We start from the raw sequence: 22,351 nt of genomic DNA, 5'->3' as shown, positions 1-22,351 counted from the left end.
GACCCCTGTCCCTGGAGGCCACAAGCCTCTTGTCTCCTCATGTCCTAGACGGTAACTGACACACGGCTCCAAAATTGTTGAACAAATGAATACAAGTGTCATATCTCATGCCTGGGATTTCCAGTCACCTAGAACTCCCATTCTGGGGGAAAGAAGAGTAATCTAAGCACCTTCCCACTGCACGTGAGCCCTTTTATTTTTGTGGGTCCAACTGTGAAGGAAGTTAAAGATTCCTTTTCAACAGGATGGCTGGATTTGAAGATGAGGGCTCTGATGATGGGTGTGCTTTGGGGGGCGGGAGTCTCTTTTTTTATTCATTTGAAAGCAGCAGTTCAAGTTGATCCAGTCCAACGAGAGGAGGGCCCGGGCCAAGATCACGCGGGCAGATCCCATCAGAGCGCGCGACGAGACTCCAGAACCGAGCTGTGGGGCAAGAGCCCAGCCTCGCCGAAGTCTGGCGCAATTTTTTCAGTCTTCTACCCCCAGTCTCCGCAACCCGCAGCCCCGAGCCCAGGGGGTCGCTCAGTCTTATTTCGACCCGCAGCATCCTCTTCCGCCCACCCGCGCCAACCCCGGGGAGTGGGGAAGGAAGACAGTTCTCGGGGTGCCGAGTCCACGCGATCTGCAAATCCCCTTTGCCCCGCCGCGGCCACTGCAAGCCCGCTCTGCCACGGTGCAGCTTCCCGGGGGCTCAGCTCCGCCCCCGCCTCCCACCCCGGCGCGGGGGGCCCGGGCAAGCTCCTGCAGGGCGTGCGGGGCCCGCTGGCCGTGCCCTTGTGGCAGCCGTCCCGGCGCGGGCCGAGGCGCCCACCCCCCCACTTCCTCCAGCCGGGCCCGTCCTTCCGCCCGGGCTCCCTCCTAATTGGCCGGCCCAGCGCCGGGGACGCGGCCGCTCCAAGGGCGCCGCAGCGGCCGCTCTAGCCGCCGTGGCGCGCTCTCGGCTCGCTGCTTCACCCGCCACCTTCCAGCGCTGTTGGCGACGAAATGTGGCGCCTAAAGCGACTGCTGGGCCGAGGTAAGGGGCGTCGGAGCCGTGCGTCCGAGGGAGGATGAGATTCGCCTTTGGAAGCGGGGGGAGAGCTGGGGGAGCCCGCCAAGAGACAGCGGGCGGGGCTAGAGAGGGGAGGCGGGTCCTACGGGGCGGGCCACCCAATGAGGCGGGGCTTTAAGAGTGGGCGGGGCCGGCGAAGCGCGGCTAGGCGAGGGGAGGCGGGCCCTACGGGGTGGGCCACCCAATGGGGCGGGGCTTTGAGAGTGGGCGGGGCCGGAGAGAGGGTGGAGCTTAGAGCCTAGGAATTGGGTGGCTCTATCTGGAGCAAAGAGGCGGGAGATCTGAAAGATCCTTCTAGGCCAGTGGATCTGGGAAGCCACTGCAGCGAGGCTTCTTCCCTAGGGCGGCACCCGAATCACGTGACCGGGAGCTTTTTCCAACTGTCGTTGTTCCACCTGAGCTAGAATCTGTACTAGGTGCCAGAGATAGTACAGCGCGTAGGGCGCTTGCCTTGTACGCAGCTGACCCTTGCTGGATCCTCAGTATCCCACACAGTCCCCCGAGCCCTACTAGGAGTGATCCCTGAACAGAGCCAGGAGTAAGCCGTGAGCACCACCGGGGATGGCCCTCAAAACCAAACCCCTCCCCCCTCAATCACTAGATAAAAGATTCCCACTTATAAGAACACAGACAGGAGACTTGGCACCACATACACTCTCCCCAGCACTGCCAGTAATAATCTCTGAGCATCATTGTATGTAGCCCCCAAACATAAACAAATGAATATAAGAACTTTATGGACTGGAGAAATAGCACAGAGGGTAGGGAGTTTGCCTTGCACACAGCTGACCTGGGTTCGATTCCTCTGTTCACCTTGGAGAGCCCGGCAAGCTACTGAGAGTAACCCGCCCGCATGGCTGAGCCTGGCAAGCTACCCGTGTCATATTCAATATGCCAAAAACAGTAACAGCAAGTCTCACAATGGAGATGTTACTGGTGCCTGCTCGAGCAAATCGATGAGCAACGAGATGACAGTGACAGTGACATAGAGGCAGATCTCAATAATTCCTGGGTTCTTGGGTTGAGGCTCAATCAAGGATCAGCAGGAACACTGGTTGGTGAGCCCCCATTGTATCAATGGTTCCCATCAAAATAAATGATCTTTTTGTTCTGTGTAGCTTTTCCCTGCCTGCTGAGACCTGGCTTCCGGTGTGTGACCCCCAAGTACACTGGTCCAGATGGGCCTCCGGCTGCATCTTCCACCCTTCTGGTCCCTGTGCCCAGCTGTAACGGGTAAGAAATTATGTTCTGCCACTTCTCGCTTTCCTTGGCCTCCATCATCTTCTACTTGGCTTCTTTTTTGGCTGGATTGGAGGGGGGAGTGGTGATGGTGTTGGTATTTTGGGCCATACCCAGCAGTACTCTGGGGCTACTCCTGTCTCTCTATGCTCAGGTTACTCGTGCTTCTACTTGTGTGACGAATTACTGGGGATTGAACTGGGGTGAGCTTCATACAAGACAAGTGCCTTACCCCTTTTCTGTCTCTGGCCTGCACTGCTCACTTGGGACAGAACTTGATAGCGTCTGTTGCATACCCTAGGTCTGGACCAGGCTCAGGTAGTAGAGGCCCAAGGTTCCATGGATGGAAGGATGCTTTCCAAAGGAAGTCTACCGGCGTCTCCTCCGACACCCTGTGGGATGCCGTCTCTTGGGTAAGCCTTTTCCAGTCCTTCCCTTGACCTTCGGTGTGGGTGAGAATGACCCTGCATGACGTTATGAGTGCTTGGGTATCATTGTGCCCTTACTTCAAACTTGACTAACCTATGACACTGGAGCATATTCGGGGAGATAGTTTTGTTCCTCTCCTCCTCTCCCCCATTGCCACCTCACCCCCCCAAGTATTTTTTTTTTAATTTAGAAAACATTTAAGTTTCGCCAAACTGGAAATTTTGTCAGGTGCTGGGATCATAGCTGAAGACACAGTGGATATACTTCTTGTCTTCATGGAGCTTATTCTGAAATCTGTCACATCTCTTGCCTGTCATGGTTTTTGTTTGTTTGTTTGTTAAATTTTGTTGTTTTAAATTTTTTTTTTTTTTGGGACCACACCTGGCAGTGCTCAGGCCTTAATTCAGACTCTGTGCACAAGTATCACTCCTAGTGTGGTTTGGGGAACCATATGGGGTGCAAGGGATCGAACCCAGGTTGGCTGTGTGCAAAGCAAGCACCCTACCTGCTGTACTATTGCTCTGGCCCAGGGGCTGGAGTGATAGCACAGCGGGTAAGGTGTTTGCCTTGCACGCAGCCAACCCGGGTTCGAATCCCAGCATCCCATATGGTCCCCTGAGCACCGCCAGGGGTGATTTCCTGAGTGCATGAGCCAGGAGTGACCCCTGTGTGTCGCCGGGTGTGACCCAAAAAGCAAAAATAAATAAATAAATAAAAAATAAAAAACTATTGCTCTGGCCCACTATTGCCTACTATTGCTTTAGTTTTTTGGGGGGAGGCACCCCCCACTGCTATGTTCAGGGAGTACTCACCACTCTGTGCTTGGCGGTTGCTCTTAGGTGACTCTGGGGCACCATTCAGTGCCAGGAGTCAAACCCGGGCCTCTTGCACGCAGAGAGTACTCTCAGCCCTTTGAACCCTCTCTTGGGCCTCTTTGTCACTAGTTTTTCAATTTGGAGGCAAGATGGAAATTGGGCCACAACCAGTTGTGCTCAGAGCTTACTCCTGGCAGTACCCAGGGACTGTGTACAGTGCCAGGGATTGAACCCGTGTCAACTACACACAGGGCAAGTGCATACCTGCTGTACTATCTCTCTGGTCCCCTTCTCTGTCACTTTCATGCTGTGTACTTTGGGCTCATAACTTGTCCTCTCCGACCCTCAGCTTTCTCATTTTAAAATAGGTGAGGTGAGGCTGGTTCAATCCTTGGCATCCTGGCTGGTCCCCTGAGCACTGCCAGGAGTAATTCCTGAGTGCAGAAATGGGAGCGACCCCTGAGTGTAAACCAAAAATGAAATAAAATTAAAAAATTGGGTGCAAATGGCTTTGCTGAGCCTCACCATCTCATTGTCTCCACATCTCTGTGGGAAGGGCTGGACACATCCCGGAAGGGGAAGCGTCTGTTCATTTGGCAAAGATCTGAGCCCTAGCATGATGTCAGAGGAGCCCCTTGGGAAGCAACCTGGACCCTAGAACCCTGACACTGTCCCTCAACCCTGTTACCACTGCCCTGGGCTGCCATGCTGGCACCTTCTCTGCCTTCTCTCAGCTCACCATCCATCCAGGGGCTTTCCTGGCTCCTCTTTTGTCAGACCTTTTATTATCCCTTTTATGCTTCGGGTAAACTGATTTATTTCCTTTTTGGCAGTTCGCACACTAGCAGTCTGGTTTTTGTTTGCTTTTTCTTCTGGTTTCAGCCATACTCGGCGGTGCTCAGGGCTTGCAAGACTGTTTCTGTCTCGTTGGCCATTGTGCATGGTGCATGTGGCTGTGAGTCCATCTTTGAGTGGCTTTGCTAAGAAGGCACAGGGAAAAGCAGGCGCCATAGGCTAGGAGCTGGCTGAGGTCTCCTATAAGGGAGGCCCCTTCGAATACCCATGACGGCGGACAGGTGGCTTGGAGGGGATAGGGATGTGCCAGGCTGGAGAAAGAGAGTGAGCCAGGTGCTACAGTGTGACCAAGTCCTACCTAACCAAGACACACTCGCTTGCTTTAACTGTTTTCAGTCACCTGCTCATGCATTTATCCAGCATGTGTGTGTGTGTGTGTGTGTGTGTGTCTGTGTCTGTGTCTGTGTCTGTGTCTGTGTCTGTGTCTGTGTGTGTATTAGTGCTTAGCTTAGTGCTCTATTAAGTTCTTGGGGATGAGAAGGGAATTGGGGAGCAAAATAGAAGGGTTTCTGCCCTCCTGGTGCTGATACAGCCTAGCCCGAGAGGCGTCAATGTGGAGAGGGTCGGATCGGGGCTCCAGGGCAAAGTTGGGGTTCTCTGAGTATGTGGTGGCGGAGCTGCTCCCGGAAGCGGCCTGGAGCTGTGGCGGCGGGCGCAGCGGTAGATCCCGGGTCCTGTCCTCCCCAGGGCACCCTGGCCGTGCTGGCCCTGCAGCTGGCTCGGCAGCTCCACTTCCGGGCGTCGCTGTCGGAGGGGCGTCAGCGAGCCGAGCTCTGCTCTTGGCGCAGCCCCCTTGACCGCCTCCTCTCGTCTCCCTTGTGGCCCTCGAACTCCGGTGAGTGCTTCGCCCCGCGGACAGGCGGGTGGGGTGGGAGTTTCTGGGGGCCAGGAAGCCTCTGCGGACACACCTCAGGAAACGAGCCGTCAGCAGCTCGCTCCTTGCCTTTCCTATCGGAGGCAGAGGAAAGGGAGGATGAGGAAGCCCTGTCCACCCCAGGCGTGGCCACACCTGCCCCCCAGTGTCCTCCCATCACCCAGGGCAGAAGGCTACTTTCAGTCTGGGTGTGGCTTCCTCACCCCTCAGCCGTCAGGTCAGTCTCCGGCCAGCCAATCACTCTTTATTGAGGAGCTACTATGTCCCAGGGGCCAGGTAGTCTAGTAGTGAAGGCTCTGATTAGGCTTGTCAGGGTTCTAGTCCCCAGAGCCATGCTGTTTGCTGGTCTTACGGCCCCTAGGAAAGTCCCTCTTCGCTTTCCAGTACCTCTGTTTTTCATCTGTAATGTGGAGTAATAATAAAACCCATCCCATGGACTTCTCACGAGGGCTAAGTCCACAGAAGTCAAGGACAGTACCCAGCACCTCCCAAGTGCTCAGTAGGAATCTCAGTTCTGGGACTGGAGTGTTAGCACAGCAGGGAGGGCACTGGCTTCGCATGCTGCTGACCCGGGTTCAATCCCTGGAATCCTACATGGTCCCTTGAGCCCCTCCAGGAGTAATTCCTGAGTGCAGTGCCAGGAGTAACCCCTGAGCATCACCAAGTGTGGCCCCCAAACAAAACCAAAGCAAAAAATCTCAGTTCTTGTCACTAATAGGGTTGACATCATTATCAGTATTGCCACCAAGGGCTGTGTGCTGAGGCCACAGTGGTCAGCTCAGATGGATGCCTTGGCACTGGAAGAATGCAGGCAGAGGAGTGATTGGTGCCCCGGGAAGGGAGATCGGGAAGGGAGATCGGTATAGATGTGGTCCCCTCGTGGTCCTGTGGGGGGAAGCCAGCAGAGGAAGTGAATGGGGGTGTCCTAGGAATTTGCACATTCTTCCCCAAACGTCGGGGAGCCATCACTCACTCTGGCTTTTTGCAGCCCTACGGAGTCACATTCTTCCTGGCCCCGATGGACCTGCACCCCAGCACCCTGCCCGGAGGGATGCTGGACTGAGTGGGGGTGAGCCGCCCACCCGCTCCCAAAGCCCCTCTTCACGCAGCTCCTTGCATGCAGCAGCATGCCAGGAGCCCTCCGAGGAAGGTACGACCCCTCAGGCCAGTGAAGCTGGGGTGGTGGGGGCAGGGGGGCAGATGGACATTTGTTGCCGCATAAGCCAAGTTGCACGGTCATTCCTGGAGGCCCCTTGCTTTGGGGGGTGATTCAGAATTACTTGAATTCCTGGGCCAGGATGAAAGTACAGCGTACCCAATGTTGCCTTCCACGTGGCTGATCCCCTGCATCCCCCTGAATACTGCCAGGAGTAACTCCTGAGCACAGAGCCAGGAGTAAGCCCTGAGCACAGCTGAGTGTGGCCCCCAAACAAAACAAAACAAAGAATGATTTGGGTTTCTGGCTGTGGTGCTGGCTGGTGGGGCAGGGTAGAGTAGGAGAAATGGGACAATAACCCCTTCTCCTTTGCCTGGCTGGGTATCAGCCATTTTCCTTGCAGGCCCCGGTGACACCCACTTCCTGCATACCAGCAGTAACTCTGAGTGCCAGGCAGAACCAGACCAGCTTCTGCCTACTGGCGAAAAGCAGGTACTGTCCACATTTGAGCAGCCCCGTCCCGGAACACCCCTCTGGGCTGGCACAACCATCTCATGGTGAGCCTTGATATTCCCAGGAGCAAGATGGACCCGGCTCCCTGTCCCTGGAGGAGGCTGTGAGCTCCCTTCAGCGCCTCTTCCAGCTCAGCGTTTCCATCATGTTCAACTTCCTGGGTAACTGGCAGGCGGGCGGGGAAGTGGGGAGTGTCCGGGGCAGGTCAGCTGAGTCCGGGGAGCATTTCCACAGCCGTCTGCTTTCTCCCAGGGGGGAGGCTGAATCTGGTAGGGTGGCCCCTAGGTGCCAGGGACCCATGTGTATCCAGATCTGCCCATCTGTCCCGCCATTCTTAGAACCGGCTCCATCTCAAGGTCTGGTTAGACTGTTCCGGCTCCACCCTCCCATCCCTCCCCTGGCCAGCTGCCAGGGGAAGGAGGAAGGCCCAGGGATCAGGACTTCCCTCAGGACCTGACCTACAGGCTTTGCTAATTGCTCTTGGGATTGGAAGGAAGCAAGCGGCCATACTTGAGTGCAGGGGAGGCTGGGAAATGTAGTCTTTGGTTAAACCCAGCGGCTTGACCCGTAAGTTCTGAGAATATGAATTCTAGCAATCAGAGGACACTTAACATCCTCTGCCACACCTTTAGGAAAGCGCGACACTCTTGAGGTTGAAGGGAGACTTAATAGGTACAGAGAGGCACCTCTCACTCCAGATGCATGTCCTGCATTTTGTCCCAGTCTGCAGTGATTCGGTTTAAATTTTAGGCCTTCTAATATGAGGCCCAGACTCCAGGCACATCTCCTGGAATCTAGTAAAAGGTCGGTGAGTGGCTGGAATTGATCCAGGACAATTTTTATTTTATTTTGTTTTATTTTGGGGCCACACACAGCAATGCTCAGGGCTTACTCTTAGCTCTATGATCAGGGTGGTGCTTGAGGGATCCTGTGGGGTGCCGGAGATGGAACCCGGGCCAGCTGCATGCAAAGCAAGCACCCTCACTGCTGTACGATCTCTCGGGCCCTAAGAACAGACTTGTTGAGAATCACCTTGAGCAGGGCCTTATTTTACGGGTTGGGGATACAGAGATTCATTAAAAAAAACCCACAACTCCCTTTCCTCTAGAAGTTCACATGTGAGTTGGAGAGAAAAACACTAATTTGACAAACGAATGAAAGTGAGGATTCGTAACAGTGCTAAATGTTGAGGAAGCAGTTAAATGAGTTCAAGCGTGACATGACGTGGCCAAGGAGCAAAATTTGCCTCCCTCACCGATGGGAAGAGATTTGAGCTAAGACAAAATAAGCTCACATTTACCAAAAATAAGCCAGTTTTTGTTTCCATCTGGAGAAAGCGTTCCAAGCAAGGGCTGAGGTCCTGAGGCAGGATCGAGTTTTGCTGTAGACTTGATGGAGGGCGGCCGGGAAGATGGCTCACGTGGAGAACAGGCGGAGCATGCGTGAGGCTCCGAGTTCGACCCCCAGCCCACCGGTGTCCCTGGGAGTGACCTCTTTCCTACACCCCACCCAACCCACCCCCCCCATCTGCCTTCCCAGTACTACCAGGAGTGACTTCTATGAGGAAAAGAAAAGAAAAAGAAGAAGTGAAAGAAAAGTGAGTGTAGCTCGAACTTGGTGATTAGCAGCAGAGAGAAGAGGAAGCCAGAGAAACAGGCCTTGTGAGGTGTGGGAGGGCTCTGAGCCAGACAAGTGGATTCGGAGTCAAGAAACCCTTTGGAGGGGCCGGAGCCATAGGACAGCGGGGAGGGCATTTGCCTTGCACATGGCCAACCTGGGTTCGATCCCCGGCATCCCATAGGGTCCCCCGAGCCCCGCTAGGAGTCATTCCTGAGTGCAGAGCCAGGAGGAACCCCCGACCAACAACTGCAGCAGGAAGGGGGACAGTCACTTCCTTGATTGGACCTACTTTTCCAGAGAACTCTCAGGCTGTTGTGTAGACAGATGTGGGTTGGAGGGAGAGCAGAAGGAGCACCACTGAGGAGCCCAGGTCTTGGGGGCCTGGCCTGGGTTAGTGGTGAAGGAGACGAGAAGGGCCTGTTGATGGGACAGAGCGGGGACAGACAGAGAGGAAGCGGGCACTGTCCTTTCAAGAGTCCTCAAGGACAGAAGCCCTGTCTACCCTGGACAGCGAGGGACGCAACTCTCATTCACTGCTGCCTCAATGGCACCTGGCTCTGACCTCATTTGCATTTTGTGATTTTAATGGGCAGCCCGTCTCTTCTGAGAGTTTCCTGGGCCCTTCCTTCATTCATATATTCATTTATTCAGCAAGTGCTGAGCCGTGGCGGAACACAAAGGGAGCATAAGCCATCATCATATTTTGCATTTGTATAGAGCCTTCACCCTCTGCAAAGTTATTTCTTCCACATTCTTTTTCTGCTGCTGCCACCAGGATTTTTGTAGTCTCGTCCAGGCGACAGAGCTTGTGCTCTTGAAGCGCTTTAGTTAGGACCAAAAAAAAAAAGGCTGTTTTTTAAAAACACGTGCCAAAAAGGTGCTGAAAGCCCCAGTGTGGTCTGAAGGTTCAAGAGCAGAAACAGGATGCGGAGGTCTAATGGTAAAATAGGCTGAAAAAGAGGTGTTTTTTTTTTTTTTTTTCCTGGGGCAGGAGAAAGCCCCAGAGCAGACGCGGGGCTGAGAATCGGCTGCGCCAGCGCCTTCCCGTTTCTCATTGTGTTTGGGTGATATAAAAAGAACACAGGCTTTAGAATTGGACGGGGCTGATTTCGGGGCTTGGCTCTTGTGTATTCTCTCACAGTTTCCTCAGAAAGCCAGATTAAATGGCTTCCGCTATATCCGTGAAGTTTTGTTGGTCTCAAACACCAAAGGCATCATCTGGGATCTATCCACCTGCCAAGGACCCGGATCAGGAAAGCGCCAGAGATCCGGGATGGGTGGAGGGGCAGTAACTGTCACCCATAGGAGCTGCCTGAGAGAGTCAGGGCAGCGCATTGATTGACAGCGGGGGTGGGGCTAGCTCCCCAGAGGAAGTCAGGGATGTGATTAGCCAGAGGACCAAACGCGCTAATGTCCGGGCAAACCAGATCTGCAAAGGGTCTAGCAGCAAAAGAAGGAGCAGCCCGTGGTACTTGGCTGAGGATGTGGGGCGGGTCAGCAGAGGGGCTGAGTGGGGGACACTCCCTTCTTTCTTACAGGGACAGAGAGCATGAAGCGAGGGGACACAGCAGCGGCCTTCTCTTACTTCCAGAAAGCAGCAGACCGGGGCTACAGCAAAGCCCAGTACAACGTGGGCCTGTGTCACGAGCACGGCAGAGGGACCCCCCGGGACCTCGGCAAGGTTCTGTACCTCTCCCTGCCCTGGGCCCAACCTGGGCGGCGGCCCAGAGTCACCTCCAGAAGGGGACAGAGAGAAGGGCTTGGGGAACGTCTGGCTTCTCTCTCCCTGTCATGCGGGGGAAATTAGGAGGAATCTTGTAACTCCTGGCATGTAGGAGGCGCTGGGTTCTAGTGGGGTAGACAGATGAGCTTGTTCACAAAAAGTCCACAGATAGACAGTTTTTAAAATTTTTAATTGGGGAGGTGGAGGGCGCAATTTGCACCTAGAGATGCTCAGGGGTTACTCCCATCTCGGTACTTTGGGGTTTCTCCCTGGCATACTTCCACCAGTGGGTGCCAGGGATTGCACTGCTGCTCCCCCCAGCAAAGCAAGTGCTCCAGCCCTTGGTACTCTCTCCCTGGCCCATGTATACGACAATCTTTTTATTTATTTATTTATTTATTTATTTTCTTTTTGGGTCACACCCGGTGATGCAAAGGGGTTACTCCTGGCTCTGCACTCAGGAATTACTCCTGGTGGTGCTCAGGGGACCATATGGGATGCTGGGAATCGAACCCGGGTCAGCCGCGTGCAAGGCAAACGCCCTACCCGCTGTGCTATTGCTCCAGCCCAGTTTTTGTTTTATTTTTTATTTTATTTTTTTTTTTTTGCTTTTTGGGTCACACCCAGCGATGCTCAGGGGTTACTCCTGGCTTTGCACTCAGGAATTACTCCTGGCGTGCTCGGGGGACCATATGAGATGCCAGGGATCGAACCCGGGTCGGCTGCGTGCAAGGCAAACGCCCTACCTGCTGTGCTATCGCTCCGACCCCTGTTTTTGTTTTATTTTGTTTTGATTTTGGCCATCTCAGTGGTGCTCAGGGCCTGTTTTTGACTCTGTATTCAGGGATCACTCCTGAAGGATTTGGGGGATTATATAGGATGCCAGGGATCGAATGTGGGTCTGCTGCGTGCAAGGCAAACTCCCTCCCTGCTGTACTATCTCCCTGGCCCTGCATACCACATTTTTTTTTTCCTTTTTGGGTCACACCCAGTGATGCACAGGGGTTACTCCTGGCTCTGTACTCAGGAATTACTCCTGGCAGTGCTCAGGGGACTTTTTGGAATGCTGGGAATTGAACCCAGGTCAGACACGTGCAAGGCAAACGCCCTGCCCTACCTGCTGTGCTATCGCTCCAGCCCCTGCACACTACATTCTTAACAGAATCGTGTTTAAGAGGTAGCGTAGCTGGGGATCTGGGGTTGCTATTTTGGGGTTATCTGTATTTTAATTTTATTAGCCTATTTCTGTTTCCCAACTAATCAATACCGATTAGGCATTATATCAAGGTAATTTTTAAGAAGTTCGCTCAAATGAAAAACTGGTGTTCAGCATTCCCAGCTGACGGGGTTTCTCGCTCTGCCACAGGCAGTCCTGTTTTACCGGCTGGCAGCCGACCAGGGCCACAGGCTGGCGCAGTACCGCTGTGCCCGGTGCCTGCTGCTGGAGCCCTCGCTGCAGGACCCCGAGTGCCAGGGCGCCCTGTCCCTGCTCCAGCAGGCGGCCGACTCAGGCTTGACAGAGGTGTGTGCCGCAGTGGGTATCCCGGGTGGCGGGCGCCCTGGAGCCGGGCAGTGACCCCTCGTGCCTTCCTTTCCCTTCTCCCTGCCCACAGGCCCAAGCTTTCCTCGGGGTGCTGTTCACCAAGGAGCCACACCTGGATGCGCGGAGAGCCGTGGACTACCTGTGGCTTGCAGCCAGCAATGGGGTACGAGGCACCAGTGCCCAGGCGTGTCTGGGGGTGTTTGATAAGAGCCACCAACCTAGAGAGTGGGGCGGTGTCCGCCACTTCCCGTGGGACCCTGGGCACGGCCCGAGGGCCTGGCCATCTTCCCCATCTCCACTGAGAGTGGTTGGCAGCCTCACATCCACTTTGGGAGGAGGGCTTGGGCTACAGAAGTCACCGAAGGCTACCAAGCAGGGCGAGACAGTTGTTGGATTCCTAGCAAGCAGCCCACTCCCGGGCCAATCCTTAGGTTTCCCTTGTCACTAACCCCGTGACAAAGATGCTTGTCGCACCCTGTGTCAGCCTCAGGGCGGTGGTGAGGACCATGATCTGATTGAGGGAATAGCTGTGTTTTTGTTTTGTTGATTGGGGGGGGGGGACCCCAGCCAGTGGCAGACCACCGTGGCCCAGGGTCGGCTGCATGCATGACAAGTGCCTTACCCTGGTCCTATCTTTCCGGCCCCTCAAAATGCTTTTTAGCTGCTGGGGAGCTCGTTTGAAGCACCTGGGGAGCACAGGGTCCTGCTTCCGAGCAGCCTGTAGCCCTGAATCTGTCATCTCCGCTATATCAATGCTGACCTGCCTGTTACTGGAAACTCTACAGAATTTCTAGACCGTAGGAGAGAAATGGAACCGTGATTGGAATGAACAGTGTTTTGTTATTTTTAGTTGAAATGATGCAAATATTCCATTAGAGAGGGAAAGATTAATGATTCAGGTAAATAAAGGGGGAGGAGGGGCCCGAGAAATAGCTCAAAGGACTGCTGTGTATCCTCGTGTGTGCTCGACCCCCGGGTCCTGGCACTGTGCGGCCCCCTAAGTACCATCGGGGGTGACCTTGGTGGCCCCAGACTCACTTGACTCAGATAAGCTTGAAGTCAGGTGTGGGAGTGGCCCCGGGCCTCCCTGAAACACTCCTGGGGAGAGCCCCCACCAAAATATCACTGTCACTGTCATCCTGTTGCTCATCGATTTGTTAGAGCGGGCACCAGTAACGTCTCTCATTGAGAGACTTATTGTTACTGTTTTTGGCATATCCATTACGCACGGGTAGCTTGCCAGGCTCTGCCGCGCGGGCTTGATACTCGGTAGCTTGCTGGGCTCTCTGAGAGGGGCAGAGGAATCGAACTCGGGCCGGCCGCGTGAAAGGCGAACACCCAACCGCTGTGCTATCGCTCCAGCCCAAAATATACATGGAATAATTAATAAAGGGCGGGAGGGGCACGCAGAAAGCTAGTACAGAGGGTAAACGCTTTTCTCCATCCTGCTCTTATGTATGGTTTTCCAAGCACTGCCAGGTGTGAGCCCTGAGCACTGAGTCAGGAGTAAGCTCTGAGTGCAGCCAGTTGTAACCCAAAAACTATAGAAAAAAAGGGTGGTAGTGGGGAGAGGAATGAAAGTAATAATATCAATCTCAACCAATCTCAGCTTTTTTTTTTTAATTTTGGCTTTTGGGGCCACACTGGGCAGTGGTCAGGGCTTACTCCCGGCTCTATACTCAGGAATGACTTCTGGCGGTGCTCGGGGACCCTATGGGATGCCGGGGATTGAACCCAGGTCGGCCAAGTGCAAAGCAAACGCCCTACCTGCTGTGCTATCGCTCCGGCCCCTCTCAGCTCTTTAGTACTTACGGTTGTATAACGAGGTGGGTTCATTACGCTCACTTCAGAGGGCACAGAGCAGAGGCAGAGGCGTTGAATGACATGCCTGGGGTTACGTGGCAGCTCAGGGACAGAGCCAAGCCTGGACCTGGATGCCCAGGTGGCAGAGATGGCACCTCTCACCCCTGCCCGCTGCTGTGCCCAGGGGGGGCGCGTCAGAGCCACTTGCAGAGGATTAGCCCTTGCTTGAGTCATTCAAACGAGAGAACCAACTCTGCTCTCTGCCTTGCAGCCCTCTTCCTGGGGCCTGGGGTGGCTGGGGACACTGCGGAAGCCTTAGCTCCGCCTGGCTCCACCCTTTGGGGGGACCCCCAGTTTTCCAAACTGGCCCCTCTGCATACACAAGACTCAACTGGAGATGCTCCCGCGGGGCTTTGGCTGGATTCTCCCGGGCAGGCTCCCGTCACTCTGGTGTCCTGTGAACTCTGATAACCCTCCGGCTCGTCAGAGTTCAAGTCCTCTGCAACAGGGAGGCTCGGGCTGGCCTTACCCCCGAGAGGGTGCTGCCCGCCTGCCCCCTCCATGCCCCTTGTCTCCGCCCTGCATCTGGACCCGTGTCTACCCTCTTCCCTGTAGGACGCCCAGAGCAGGTACCACTTGGGAATTTGCTATGAGAAGGGCCTTGGCGTGCCGCGGAGCCTGGGAGAAGCCATTCGCACCTACCAGCAGGCAGCGGCCCTGGGACACGGACCCGCCCGGGACAGGCTTCGGACCCTCTTTTCCACGGAGCCAGCAGGTACAGACACGAGTCAGAGCCGCACCTTCTCCCCAGAGCTCACTCACTTCCCGCCAACCAGAGGCAAGCCGCAGTGGCCTCAAGTCCCACAAATGAACTTTTTGGTTCTGTTTCGTTTGGGGACCACACCTGGCTCAGAGATCACTCCTGGTGGGGCTCAGGGGATAATTTTTGGTGCCCAGGATTGAACGTGGGTTGGATGTGTGCAAGGCAAGTGTCCTACGTACTGTAGTATCTCTCCAGCCCCTCAGCCTGAGCTTTAATCCCCGTTCTGTCATGCAACATGGATTCATGAATTTGAACCTCAGTTTCTTCCCGTCTGAGAAGGAGACAGTGGGCTGGAAGGGCTGAAGGGCTCCATCTGCCTGCACGAAGGAGGCTTTGCATTAAGTGTGAGCCGCTCCAGTGACTTTTCCGCCAACGTGGCCTCCATGTCCGACGCTCCCTCTGGGACCTGGACGGTCCACTCTCGCAGAGGTTGGCTGTGCCCACGGGACCCAGGTCCTGAAGCCCTGCCTCTGATGCCGGACCCGAGTAAGAGGGTGTCTCTTGTCCACACAGCCCCCGGGGCCAGTGGGCTGGTGGTCACGGGACCCAAGTCATTCTCCAGCCCGTCACTGTGCAGCCTGAGCAGCCTGCTGGCCGGGGCCGCCCGCCTCTCGCACGCCGCCAGCACCGGGAACCTGGGCCGCCCGTGCAGAAGTGGGCCTCTGGGCACCAGCCCCTGTGGGCCTCGCCGGGCGCTGCCCACCCACCCCTGCTCCCTGGAAAGTGGCCTCGTCAGGCTGGGATTCGGCTAAGGTGAGCTTAGAGGCCTGTCCTGGTTTCTCCCCCGGGGGCAGCGGGCGGCTGGGCGGGTGGGGGTGGGGGTGGGAGGGCATCAGAAGGAGGGGATCGGGGTGGAGTTTGCAGTGGGGGCCTACTTCCCAAGTGATTTCCCCTGAGTGGCTCATAAACGGCTCTGGCATCCGTCGGCGGCGTCATTCAGATGCGTGGTGGACACTCAGGCGTTTCTACCCCCACACAAAGGATTCATTTAGTGGCCTGGGAAATACGCTACAGAAGGGCCGAAGAAATAGTACAGCGGGTAGGGTGCTTGCTTTGCATGCCGTGGACCCAGGTTCAATCCCCAGTGCCCCCTCTGGGCCCCCAAGCACCACTAGGAATGAGTCAGGAGTAAGCCGTGGCCCAAAAGCCAAAAGGAGAGGAAGACGTTGTGACATTGTATCCAGGGGTGGTCAGACCCCGAGAAGTACTACAAATGAGGAGGGTGCTTCTGAGGTTAGGGAGGGGCTTCTGGGCCCCTGGCCTGTGCCGGGGGTACCCGGAAACGGAACCGCTCCCCCAAGTTCCATGCCCATCAGCATCGGTTCCACTTTGCTAGTTATTTGGGGGCCTCCACCAGCAGTGCTCAGGGCTTCCGTGTGCAGTGCTGGGGACAGAGCCGAGTCCGCCATGGCAAGGAAGTGTCCCTCTCCCCGTTGTACCACTGTACTGTTTTCCTGCACCTCCCCATTTTACTTCTTGGTTGTTGCTTGATTTTCTCCACCCTACAGTGCTCAGGGCTTATTTCTGACTCTGCGCTCAGAGATCACACCTGGTGGTGCTCGGGGACCTCACAGGGTGTGCCAGGGATCAAACCCGGGTTGGCCACGTTGTGCAAGGCAGACGCCCACCTCCTTACCCACCTCGATGTCTTATCACCGAAGCCCCTCCATTTCCCTTCTGGTCTGGGGCAAGTTTCTTACATCCAGGCCTGAAGAATCTGCTTCCCCTTTTCAGACCTTCTCACTTCAGCCCTGAAGAGTGAGTCTGTGGGTCAGCGTAGAAGAGGCCAGTGACCCACCCACCGTCCCCAAACACCTGACACACCTGCCCAGCACAGTCGGGAAGAGGCCAGTGCACCAGGCCCTGGGTCCTGGAAACAGTGACGTGACTTGATCCCCCGCCTCGGACCCACATCCTTCAAGGCAGCTGAGGGGGCACCTGAAAGAATCTCGGCGCTTCTCTGGCCCCCCCGGAGTTCCGGGGCCTTCTGAGTGACCAGGCCGGGAGGGGTTTCCAGACTCGGGGGCTCTCATGCTCTGGTTCATGCTGTCACCCACCCCCGGAGAGGGCGATTACGGTCGAGCGGAGGGGAGCAGGAGAGAGGAGGTGCTGTGATCCTTGCCGTGCGGGTGTGCCAGGGACGCATGCGAGTCGAATAAAGCTCTATTGGATTAGCTCATCGCTCTTGCCCTTGAGTGTATCGGAGAGAGCCAGGGAGGTGGGCAGGGAGAGCCAGGCTCCGTCCTCATCTCCAAACTCTCCATTAACCAATTTAAAGGGTCTTAAAAGCTTCTCCAAGAGAGAGAGACTTAGAGAGAAGAAAAAAAAACATTTCCGAGTCAACGCTAATGACTTCAATTACTGAATTTGTGACTAGCTGTTCCCTGGCGTCTGGAGGTTCGCCCAAGTTCAGTAGCATAGACGTGCCGGGTGGGGGGAGGGGAGGCTGGCTGGGATGGGAGGGGTCACCGGGCTGTGTGGGTGGGGTGCGGGAGCCGGTCCCCTTTCTCTCTCCACTCCCCTCCCCCTCCGTCCGCATCCTCTTCAGCAGAGGCTGGGAAGCCCCTCGGTTTCATCTTTTCCCTACCCCCTCGTGTCCTGCGCTCCAGGGTGCCCCTCCTGTGACGCCCCTCCCGCAGACACCTCCTCAGCAGCACGGCCCTTGTCTTATTTGTGTGTGAGGACAGGCCCCTGTCAGCTACCTGTCTCCATCCACGCAGTGGATGGGTGCGCAGGTTTTTAAGCTGTGCCGTGCACTAATCTCTCTCCAAAAAAAGAAGAGAAAAATTTCTGTGGTCAAATAAGTTTGGGAAACGCTGCACTAGACATCCCTTTTATAGATTCACATCAGCGTATTCAGGCTTCCAAGAAGTCGACTGAAGTGCCTGGTGAACTCAACGCCGGCTGTCCTTGCTGAGGCTACGGGGTCCCACTCGCACGCTTCGCCCAGCCTGGGCCGCTTCCTACCCACCTTTCCCGTCCACCTGCCTCTTTGGCTCCCCGAGTGGGCATCTGGGACAGTGGCTCCTGACTCTGCCTGGGGCAGAGGGTCAGTGCAGACAGTCCAGCATCACAGCGTTCCTCAGCCCCAGTCGCTTCAAGTTACTTGTGTACTGGGGGCCGGGGTATGACTCAGCACACATAACCTGGCTTCAATCTGCAGCACCACCCACACACAAAGGACTGATTCGGTTTGGGGTACTGAAGGTGCAGGTGATCAGTTTGGGTTTTTTTGGTCCCCATCTGGCTGTGCTCTGGGACGAGGCCACCGTGGCACTCGGGCTGCCGTGCATGGGGGTCCCAGAGCATGCAGAGCAAAGCTCGTGCCCAGCATTTTGAGCTACCTCCTTACCCCTGGAGGTGGGGACTTCGGGCTTGGGGTGTTTGTTTGGGCCACACCCAGGTTTACTCCTGGCTCTGTGCTCTGGGATCACTCCTGGAGGGGCTTGGGAGACTTTATATGAGTTGCTGGGAATTGAACTTGGGTTGGCCACGTGCAAGGCAAGTGCCCTAACCACTATACGATCCAGCACTGGAGGTGGGTATTTGTGTATTTGTTTATTTATTTGGACTGGAGGATAGCACAGTGTGTAGGGCGTTTGCCTTGCACACCGGCCAATCCGGGTCTATTCCTCCGTCCCTCTTGGAGAGCCCGGCAAGCTACCAAGAGTATCCTGCCCACATGGGAGAGCCTGGCAAGCTACCCGTGGTGTATTCCATATGCCAAAAACAGTAACAACAAGTCTCACAATGGAGACATTACTGGTGCCCGCTCAAGCAAATCGATGTCTGGACGACAGTGCTACAGTGCAGTGCAGTTATTTATTGGCGGGGTGGGGGTGGGGCGTCACACCCAGCTTGCTCAAGGCTTACTTTGGCTCTGCACTCTGGCAGGGGATCACTCCTGGCAGGCTTGGGACTATATGGGATGCTGGAGACTGAACACGGGTCAGCGATGTGCAAAGCACACAGCTACCCACTGTACTTTGCTCCAGCCCTGGAGGTGAGTATCTTCAAGCTCTCCTGTGGAGAAGGAAATGTGGAAGAGTCCTAAGAAAGGTGTTATCTGGGGACATAGTCTCCTCGGCTATTGGTCATCATGACCGAGGATCCCACAGGGTAAGTTTCGGGTTAAGAGGATTCCCCGAACTGCTGTGCATTGGTTCTGAAAGCTCTGGAGTGACTCATCTTCTCTGAAAGGAGGTGGGGGTGGTGGGGAGTAAGGAGGTGATCAGTCAGGCCGCCTGGGTCAGGATGGCTGGTCATTCAAGATTGGGGTCGTGGTAGGTTCAGCGTCGGCGTTGGTGCTCTGCTGCCTCGGTTTCCTTATTTGGAGACACTATTCAGGAGGTCTGGATGCTGCAGGTGGGAGAAGCAAGGCTCCCGATGCATGTTCAGTGCCCATAGAATGCAGGAGACTTGATAGCTGCTCAGTCAATATCCCTTCCGTCAGGGAGTTCTTCTCTGCATCACTCCTCTCGACTCAGAGCCTGGCACCTAGCTCACCCAGCGCACCCAGCATATAGTGGGTGCTCTGAAGCTGTGCTGATTTGGGCCCAGAGAGATAGTCCAGTGAGGAAGGCACATGCGATGGGCCCTGGTTTAAGTCCCGATGGCATATGGTTCCCTGAGCACTGCCAAGGGTCACTCCTGAGTACAGAGCCAGAAATAACCCTTGAGCACTGCCCTGCAAAATAATTTGCTGTCTGAATGAATGACTGATGCTGCCTGCCTCCCCCCCACTCCCAACCCCTTACTCCTGCTCCCAGTCTGCTCCGGAGAGGTGGGCAGGGTTGAAGACTGACTCGACATCTCCTGAGTGTGTTTCAGTCATGCCATCCCGCTGCCCTCTTCCCGGGACCTCCCAGGGGCTGGGAAACGCTGCCCTATTTTCCCTGTACCTGGTGTGTGACAGAGCTGAGCTGCTCCACCTCCTCCTGGCTCTCTCTGTCCCCTCCTCTTTGGCACGGGGTGCTTGTCCTAGTCCCCAGGGTAGTGGCTGCAGACTCGGGAAAGGGAGGCTCAGCAAGCAGCCAGGCTGAGGCTGGGGTGAGACAGGGCGGCGGCCTGTCCATGCTGAGTGGCCCTGGGCTGGAGTGGGCACAGCCATGCCCGCCTAGAGCTGGGCAGCAGTTGATTATCCTTATTACTACTTTGTTGTTATTATCATTATTTTAGGCCATGTCCAGCAGTGCTCGGGCCTTACTCCTGGCTCTGCCCTCAGGAGTCACTCCTGGGTGTGAAGGGGACCCTACGGGAAGCCGGGCATCCAAGCCAGGTGGGCCACATGAGGCAAAGGCCCTCCCCGCTGTACTATTGCTCTGATAAACACGATGAACAAAAGAGAAGCCCCCCCGTCCCACCCCCCGTGGTTTCCTAAAGGAAGATGATCTTCCACTGAGTGCTCGCCGGCTCGCCTGCTCGCTCTGTCTCCAGGGCACGGAGCCCATCTCGGTGGGATGCTGTTTTGAGTATGTCCAAAGTCTCAGCTTTGACATCTTGGCGAGTGTCATGAAGTTTCTGTCATGTTCCTGTTCGGCACATGCAGTTCTGTCACCATTTCCACAGTCTCAGGCTGTTCCCGGGGACAGGGCTGGCTTCACGTACCAGAGGGTGCGGGTCTCTGCACCCTAGCCCCACCGAAGAACCCACGAGGCCCTTTCTTTCCTTAAAGTCCAAGACCCATCGAGCGTCTGAGAGTGCCGAGGCTCTCCCAGGTGCCTCCCCCACCACCCCCTCGGGCTTGTGGCTCGGGGAGTCCACAGTTCCCAGAGCCCCTTCAGGGACGCTGGAACCACCACAAGGAGCCTCGTCATCGTCGTTGTCGTCAGCCCCGCGTCCTCCAGATCCGCGATCTGCCACCTGGCTCTGGGCAAGCCGTCAGCTTTTTCTGGCTTGCCATTTGCTTCCCTCTAAGATGTTCTGACTCCTTCTGTCCCGAACTTCCGGGGCGCGTGAGACGGTGACTCAGAGCCGGGCTGCAGAGCCTTGCACAGGTCACGTGCTCCTCTGAGACTCCCCGGAGAACTTTTTATTCCCGGCCCTAGAAAATGCCCCTGTGGCAGAATCTGCCTGGTCCTGTGGCAAGGACCACAGATGCAGGGCTTGAGGTTTGGTGGATTTTTTTGTTTCTGTTTCTTTTTTTTTGGGGGGGGGGTTGCACACCCAGTGGTCTCAACACTTTCTCCTGGCTCTGTGCTCAGGGACACTCTGGTGGTGCTCGGGGAACCAAACAGGGTAATGGGGATTTGAACTGGGGTTAGCCGGATGCAAGGCCACCACCCTAACCCCTGTGCCACCTCTCTGTTCCCCGTGGCTGGCCTTTTTCTGTGGACGTTGAGCAATAGTATTGAGGAAAGGAAACAGGGAGAGGAATTTTACTTCAGTGTTCAAGAGAGCCCTCACATGGAGAAGAGAATGTGTCGTCACCGCTTGGAAATTTCCAGGAAAGTCAGAGAAGGCACGGGAAACCTTGGCTGTCTCTCCCCTGCCTCCTCCCCCAGGCTGAGGGGTCTGTGTGGATTTCCTAGACCCTCTTCACACACTGTCCTCCAGGGCCTGCATCCCCAGGCCCCAGCCTGCTGCAGTGAAGGAAGGTAAGGCACAAACAGGCCTGGGAGGTGACTTGTGTCCTCAGGGAGCTACTCTCTAGAACAGATACTCAGCAGCAAGGCCAGGATCAGTCAAGTTCAAGGCCTTTCTGCTTTGATCTGCACACACGGAGAGCCTGAGTAGCTTTGGAAATGTTCTTTACAACAGCATTGAATTTAGAGGGTTTTTTTTTTTGGGGGGGGAAGTTGAGGGGATACCGCTGGTTCTGTGCCCAGGGTTTATTCCTAGTAGTGCTTGGAGGATTGTTGAAGACCAGACATGATGCCAGGGATTAAATCGGAGTCAGCTTCAGGCAAGGCAAACTGACGCTTTACCCCTCTGCTCAGGGGTTACTCCTGGTTCTGTGCTCTGGGATCACTCCTGGCAGGATTCAGGGGCCCGTATGGGGTGCTGGGGATTGAACCAGGGTTTCTGCGTGCAAGGCAGGTGCCTCGCCTGCTGTGTGACGGCTCCAGCCCTCGATAGAGCTTCTCGGGGGAAGTTTAGGCAAAGCCACTACTGCCCTGATTTCTTCTCATGACTGGCCATCTGGGGTCAAGGTTAAAGTCATTGCTGGGGACCAGAGCGATATGACAGTGGGTAGTGGCTGACCCAGGTTTGATCCCTGGGGCACCCCATATGACCCCCTGAGCACTGCCAGGAGTGACCCCTGAGTGCATCTCCAGGTGTGGCCCCAAAAGCAAACAAACAGATGTTAGTGTTAGACATGGCTGGCTCCAGATGCTGACCCTGCTTCTGCCCTCCCCTGGATCTGGGGTCGCACCCTCTGGTCCTCATCTGTGAAATGGGGAGAACGGCACCAGGGCGTTGGGAAACTAAATCAAACATTATCGTAGGAGCCAAGGAGATGGCTCAAAGGGCTGAAATGCACGTTGCATGATTCAACATGTCAGCTCGGCATGCTGCAGGCCCAGGTTCGAGTCCCAACCCTACGTGGTGTCCGAGCACTGAGCCAGGTATAACCCCTCGGCTTGGCTGGGTCTGGCCCAGAAACCCAAACAAACAAAACACCCATTGTAAAGCTTGGTGCCTGGCTCGCATGCGCGCTCTATAAATAGTCACACTTTTCTTAGCCCGTTTTCCAGCTAAGAAGCAGATGGTCTGATAAGCAGCAACCCAGGCCCGGGGTGCATGTCTGGCATTGTGTCCATCACACGGCAGAGCTGCGCGCCCTTCTCCTGCGGGGTGAGCCAGCAAAGACCCCATAACTCTCCCCTCCTCCTCTTTGGCGCGTGCAAACAGAATTTCCCCCTCTTCTCAGTTTTCCTTCAACCACTTTCCCTTTATTAGCAGGT

The 22,351-nt window shown here is 55.7% G+C and overlaps 1 protein-coding gene across 1 annotated transcript; it reads left to right on the top strand.

Annotated features, from left to right (window-relative positions):
• Positions 1-845: 845 nt before the first annotated feature.
• On the top strand, positions 846-16,623 carry DELE1 (DAP3 binding cell death enhancer 1). Its single transcript, XM_055143478.1, has 13 exons — positions 846-1,015; positions 2,170-2,284; positions 2,592-2,703; positions 5,077-5,224; positions 6,252-6,413; positions 6,808-6,911; positions 6,997-7,093; positions 10,091-10,233; positions 11,642-11,797; positions 11,889-11,981; positions 14,237-14,396; positions 14,958-15,197; positions 16,179-16,623. Exons 1-12 carry the CDS (start codon positions 985-987, stop codon positions 15,194-15,196), a joined length of 1,560 nt encoding a protein of 519 aa, XP_054999453.1. The 5' UTR covers positions 846-984; the 3' UTR covers position 15,197; positions 16,179-16,623.
• Positions 16,624-22,351: the final 5,728 nt, after the last annotated feature.

The sequence above is a fragment of the Sorex araneus genome, chromosome 6 (assembly GCF_027595985.1).
Source record: "Sorex araneus isolate mSorAra2 chromosome 6, mSorAra2.pri, whole genome shotgun sequence".
NCBI classification, from domain to species: domain Eukaryota; kingdom Metazoa; phylum Chordata; class Mammalia; order Eulipotyphla; family Soricidae; genus Sorex; species Sorex araneus.
Note: the sequence above shows the minus strand (reverse complement) of the source record. Positions and strands in the feature narration are given on the sequence as shown.